A 6,448-nucleotide genomic window follows, 5' to 3' on the forward strand; every position below is an offset into this window, starting at 1 on the left:
GTCAATAAAATCCACAAACCGAACTGCCCAACCAAGAAAACGAATTCCAAAAGTAAAACCCTCAATGGGTGCTGTCAAATATGCATAAAAACAGTAAAAATGAGCCAAAAACGTGAAAAACCGCAAGGGGGACGTCCATGGAAGCTTGGAGAACGAAAATGGAGGTTTTGAAGAGAGGTTGAAGATGAATGAGCGGCTGCCTTCTTCTCATGCAGACCTAATTCGTGGTCATATCACCCATGCCACTCAGAATTATAAAACTGCCATTATAAGCCGCAGAATTAGAAAAATGCCACTATGGGTCTCAAATGTTGACCCATTGACTTTGCTGACGTGGAAATGACATGGAAATGATGTGGCAATGATGTGGAAAGTTTCTTCAACTAACTATTAATGTCCAAGCTCCAAAATTGCTTCACCCAAATACCTAAAAATAATTAAAAAAAAAAATTAGGCCAAATAATGTGAAATTAGTCCAAATTCGGAACAGTGGCCCAATAAAGCCCAACAGATGAAAAACACTCTAATGATGAACAATTAAGCACTAATCAACTGTCTAATGGGTGCACAAAGGCTAGTGGAATAGAAGAAAATAATGACTCATCAGTTGCTTCGCGGGGGTCTGTCTGGTCTGGTTTTTTATAGGTACCGTGGTGGCTGTCGCATTGGTGCAATCGACATCGATTTCTGTCACGGTGGCCTGCGGTTCTGTTTGGAACGGAGGTGGAGGATTCTCGCAATGTAGGTGTGTTCGCGTCTGGTTTCGCGTCTTCTCCAGGCAGCTTTTTTCGTCGCAGGTGGCTGCGTGGTGGCCGGCGCCACAGTGATGGGGATTTCGCGTCAGAAAGTGCCCTCGTCGTCGATCTGATTCGCAGTGGTTCTGCAACGCGTGGCTTCGTCAACGTGTAGTGGTTCGTCATGGCAGCCTGGTTTCGCGAGACATCTGCTGGCTCTGGTTTCGTCGCAGCGGAGGTGGCTCGCAACACCGATCTGGTTGTGTTCGCGTAGGTGGCTCGCGACGGCGACGATCTAGTTCGGGACGGCGACTTCGCAAGCGGCAATTTGATTTTCCAGGCCCTTTTTTTGGCCGTCAATGGCTGTGGTTTGCTCTAAAGTGTGCCGGCACAGATTCCGTTTAGGTGTTAGTTCATACGCGTGGGAGAAGATAAAAACATGATAACCAGAGCAAAAGTTATGGTCCTTTGAAGTTTCACTTAAAATCAGTCCAAAATTTTTTTGAATCTCTTAACTCAGACCATACCAATTGCTCTAGCTATTTTTCCTATCAAGTTCAACGTCTTAGAAGTGGGGAAAAAAATTTCAAGTTAAAACAAGCTCCGTAGCTACCAAAACAAAAATCCAGAAGTTAAATGCCAGATTCGGACACTATTCAAACACTATTCACTACTACAAATGACACTATTCATGCGCGCCGCGACACTATTCACTACACTAAACAGAAACACACAGGAATGGAAACAGACACTGAACTTAACACAACATTAACATCACAATGAACATATACCAACTCAACCACACTTGAACTACACACACACCAAAACACAGAACACAAACACACTGAAAATTTTACTTTGAATGAAACGATTGGTCCCCGGCAACGGCGCCAAATTTGATAGAGGCCGTACCCCACCAAATTAAAACATATTAAATGCAGTACATGAAACTGAACCAAGTCGTCTCCCAACGACCAATATTTTCATTCAAAGCCAATTTTCCAGATGAACACAACAATAAAACACAGGAGGGAGGGGGGTTGGCAGACAGATTCAGAATGCTAATCAATAGATTAATTTAAATGCTACAGTGACTAAAACCGTATTGACATCCCTGATTCAAACGCAATTTCACTTATCATAGGCCACCAAATTAACACCAACCCTGCCTTGTCTCAATCCACTAGATAATAATTCACTAAGCGAAAATTACAATCTAGCTTCATTATGCAATTAAGCAATGCACACATCCTTAAATTCGTGACAGCCAAGCTACATACGTTAAGCATGAACGTATCTTAAACAAAACACATGCAATTACTCTGTAAATTAAGCATTGACAGATTCACCACATGCATTCCACGAATTCAGAACAAAAATTATATACATTCGTTTAAAAATTATATACATTCGTTTAAAAATTCAAAAGAGGAAATACCGACTAAAAGTATAAAACTCCTATCTATACATTCGTTTAAAAAATAAGAAAAGAAAATTAGAGTTGACTCAAAATGAAAAAAGTTGAATATAAAGCATCTATACTAAACAAACAAGTAAAACCTATATTACATAAATTATCTTTTAATTTATTTATTCATTTTATTTATACTTATCACAAGTTAATGCATTTTCATAAAAAAAATAAAATAAAGAGAAAAATGGTCAGTTTTTGAACCAGAATAACCCTGTCCTAATATATAATTTTTTCTACCTCGAACATAATTATTTCTCATAAAATATACCTAAAATTTACCAAAAGATACCATTTAACTAAATAAGTTAAACCAGACACGAATTAATTCATTTATCTAAAACTTTAAATTAAGTCAATAAGATAAAAATCACTTCAAATATTTTCTGTCGGAGCAAGAAGAAAAAAACATTTGTAACAGAAAAAAAGAAGTATGTATGTGCTCCGAAACATTATGAGAGTGCTCGAATTGGGCCGCACGAATATGACGGGTCGGTGTCGGGCGCCCATTCTAAAACCCTCGCTCTTCGCACTCACTGCTCTTCGCTTTTGTCTTCCTTCTCCTAAAACCCTCGCCTCTGCACTCCATAGTTAGGGCTTTTCATTCTCCTCATCACTTCATCAATGGCCACTCTTCTTCTCAGACACTCCTCTTCCACTTCTCGCCGCCTCTTCCCCTTAGCCTCTCAAATCCACTCTTCCGTATCTCGTTCTCCTCTCTCTACTCCCAGTGACTCCACCTCCACCTCCTTCTATTCTTTCAATTCCAATCCATGGTGGAGATCCATGGCAACTTTCACCAGAACGTAACACTCTCGCTTTCTCTTTTTCGTCGCAAAATTTAAAATATACAAGTAACAGTAATCGTTTTTAGTATGTCTTTTACTTGTTTTGTTCATCTTATTGTTTGACTTTGCAGGAAGCCTCACGTTAATGTCGGAACTATTGGACACGTGGATCATGGGAAGACCACGCTAACTGCGGTAATCACCAAGGTCTTGATTCACTCTTTGTTTAAATGTGTGTTGAGGTGGATGTTTTGGTGTTTATTACTCAATTAGGTTTGATCAGGTGCTTGCGGATGAAGGGAAGGCTAAGGTTGTGGCCTTTGATGAAATTGACAAGGCTCTTGAAGAGAAGAAGAGAGGAATCACCATTGCAACGGTATGGAATCGCACTCTTTTGGTCTTACAATCGATTGTGTTATTTTCTGTTGATATGTATGCTTGCTCTATATTTCGGTTTTCAGGCTCATGTGGAGTATGAGACTGCAAAACGACATTATGCGCATGTGGATTGCCCTGGACACACGGATTATGTTAAAGTAAGCTTTCGAATTTGGTTTAGTTTCTCTAAGAATGTTTTTTTTTATTGGAGTTATCAATTGCCTAATGGAAGCTGGGTGGCTAAGTTGTGGCGAACAAATTTAAGCAATTTTACCTTGTATAATAGTTAATTGTGGAATTTAGCATATTTTGGTGCTTGTGTAGCCTGACCTTCTTTTCAAAATGAGATGGAAAATTTATGCTAGGAATTTGGAAGTAGATTAGTTTGTAACAAAATATATTTTATAGGTATTGATTACACTGTATATTGGCAACAGCTGCATTTGTCAGATTCCTATTTTGTTCACTGTATGCTTTATAATTGTCTATTTTTTTTTTCAGAATATGATTACGGGAGCTGCCCAGATGGATGGTGGTATACTTGTTGTATCTGCACCTGATGGACCAATGCCTCAAACCAAGGAGCACATTCTTCTTGCTCGCCATGTAGGTATTCTACTGATGTGGTTTGTATATATATACCTAGAACGTCTACACCTTTCTCCTTACTTCTAGATTGACATATTTTATCTTTAAATGTATTATGCAGGTTGGTGTGCCATCTCTTGTTTGCTTTCTAAATAAAGTTGATGCTGTTGATGATCCAGAGTTGTTAGAGCTTGTAGAAATGGAGTTACGTGGTAGGGTGTTTCTCTAAGGCTTCTCTTCTCTTGTCCATGCTCAGAAAATGAATAAACCTGCTTAAGTTTCTGTAATCTTTGTGTTTGCTAAAATGTGTTTTTATGATAATGTTTTTTGCAGAGCTAGTGAGCTTCTACAAGTTCCCTGGGGATGAAATCCCGATCATTAGAGGTTCAGCGTTGTCTGCTTTACAGGGTACAAATGACGAGATTGGAAGACAGGCCATTCTAAAATTAATGGATGTTGTAGATGCATACATTCCTGACCCTGTTCGCCAACTTGACAAGCCCTTCCTAATGCCAATTGAAGATGTGTTCTCAATTCAGGTAAAAGGACCTGAACTTTATTTTTTGGGTTAATTTTTGAAGAAAGCAGATTCATTGAAGTAAAGATGGCCTCAGTTATAAAATTATTACAATTTGTAATGTAAGTCTTGTGTTTTTATCATGTTCTATCACTTTCCATATGCTCCAGTATAAACACCGTTTAGGTAACGACACTGTTTAAGAAGTACTATTTATTACTATTCTGTTTACGTTAAAATTGCTTTAAATTCCTTATATGCTCCTTCAGTTCACTCAAACTACAGCAATTATTGATGTGCTTAACATCATAAGCAGATGGGATTATGAACACTGGAGCATATGTGGAATAGATGTTTATAATACCGGTCATCTTTGTAACTGTGGTCACTTTAACAAATTCTTTCTTGTTCTTCTAAATCTCTAGTTAGGTGAAGGATAAAATTTCAAAATCTTAAATTTCAAATTCTTAATTCGGTCTAGGGTTTTTGAAGAATAAAAAAGGAAAGGAGGTAGCATTTGTTACGGCCTTGCTCTTTGTAATGATATGACGCAGTGGAAATTTAAATCTTAACATAGTGCTTTAAAAACTGTTGTCTCATATAATTGTTTTTTTTCCCTTAAAGAGAATATCAAAATTTCTATTTTCAACACTTAGTTCTCTCAAAATCTGCATTTGTTTCATTACATATATTGGATTGTATGGACATAAATAAATATGGGGGCAATGGTTTCCATCATTTCAGCTGCTTTATATTTTTCATTTGTGATGAAGGGACGTGGAACAGTTGCCACTAGCCGTGTTGAACAAGGCGTCATTAAAGTCGGTGAAGAAGTAGAGGTGTTAGGTCTAATGCAGGTATGTATGTTCATTGAGTCATTTCCTATATATAGCTGCCTTCTGATCCTTCCTGTTAATAAACTAACATTAATTATTCTTTCAATAAAAACACTACAGATTAATCAGAAACCTTTCATTAAAGACAAAACATCAATGTATATTAATTTCTTACAAACAAACAATAAACCAGTCGAAATTATTCCCCCCAAATAAACATTTCACATTTACTGTGTTTGAAATAGAAAAAAATGTAAAGTATAATAATGCTTGCATGGCTTAGGATCTTATTTTCATGCAGTATATATAACAGAATATTGGATGGACCCACATGTCAAATCACTCTCTTTGAGGTTCCCTGGTTTATCAATGGTCACCGTCTGTTGAAGGAACCATACTTCCTCATGCTTGATGTACTTCTCAACTTCTTCTTCAAACTCTTGATAAAATTCGAAAACTGGTCGTTTAGGTTATCCCTAGCATTAGCCTCGTCATCATCTCGTAGTGGTACAGGTGTAACGTTGCTCTGCTCCCGACCGATGTGGGACACGGTTCTAAGTTTACCCTTGGCACGTCGAATGAAACTGTTGAAAGTTTCATCGTTATCAAGTGAGGTGTTATCTGAGTTCGCCGCACGACCATGTTGTCCCTTCCAAGCGCGTGTGGTCTCTACTGCTGGATTAGCAGCACGCCACCTCATCCTTGGATCATATCCAGCTTCACTTGAAGCAACTCTTGTTGCCTTTCCATGAACCTTTGAACATGATGAGTTCCTGTTCCATGATGCAGGTTGGTTTGAAAAGTGTTCGATGCAAGGTATATGGTTTCTCGACAAACTTGGTTAAGCTCAAATGATTATAAGTTGAGTTGGTGTAACTTGTTTTATAGTGTGTTATGAGGGTGTAAATGGAAGATTATGAACTAAAATAAGAAAGAAATAGTGACATGTTTTGAATAGGTATGTGTATGAGGACTAATTGTTTTTCGTAGGAGCTATCCAGTTAAGATTCTGAACAGCAATTAAGAAGAGCTTTTTCTAATTTTCCACGGAATATAATGGTGTCAAACTCCAAAACAACCAAGTACTGATGTATATACAGTAACATTGAACCATGGCCGAAGTTGACGGCTTAGTC

The 6,448-nt window shown here is 38.0% G+C and overlaps 1 protein-coding gene across 1 annotated transcript; it reads left to right on the plus strand.

The window, feature by feature from the left end:
* The first annotated feature begins 2,829 nt into the window (after positions 1-2,829).
* LOC114171416 (elongation factor Tu, mitochondrial-like) lies at positions 2,830-6,167 on the plus strand. The gene is made up of 10 exons (XM_028056458.2): positions 2,830-3,011; positions 3,125-3,200; positions 3,277-3,369; positions 3,455-3,529; positions 3,873-3,977; positions 4,081-4,171; positions 4,293-4,498; positions 5,250-5,333; positions 5,702-6,049; positions 6,102-6,167. Exons 1-10 carry the CDS (start codon positions 2,830-2,832, stop codon positions 6,165-6,167), a joined length of 1,326 nt encoding a protein of 441 aa, XP_027912259.1.
* The last annotated feature ends 281 nt before the right edge of the window (positions 6,168-6,448 follow it).

The sequence above is a fragment of the Vigna unguiculata genome, chromosome 1 (genome assembly GCF_037176805.1).
Source record: "Vigna unguiculata cultivar grain cowpea cultivar isolate G323 ecotype 2 chromosome 1, ASM3717680v1, whole genome shotgun sequence".
NCBI lineage: Eukaryota > Viridiplantae > Streptophyta > Magnoliopsida > Fabales > Fabaceae > Vigna > Vigna unguiculata.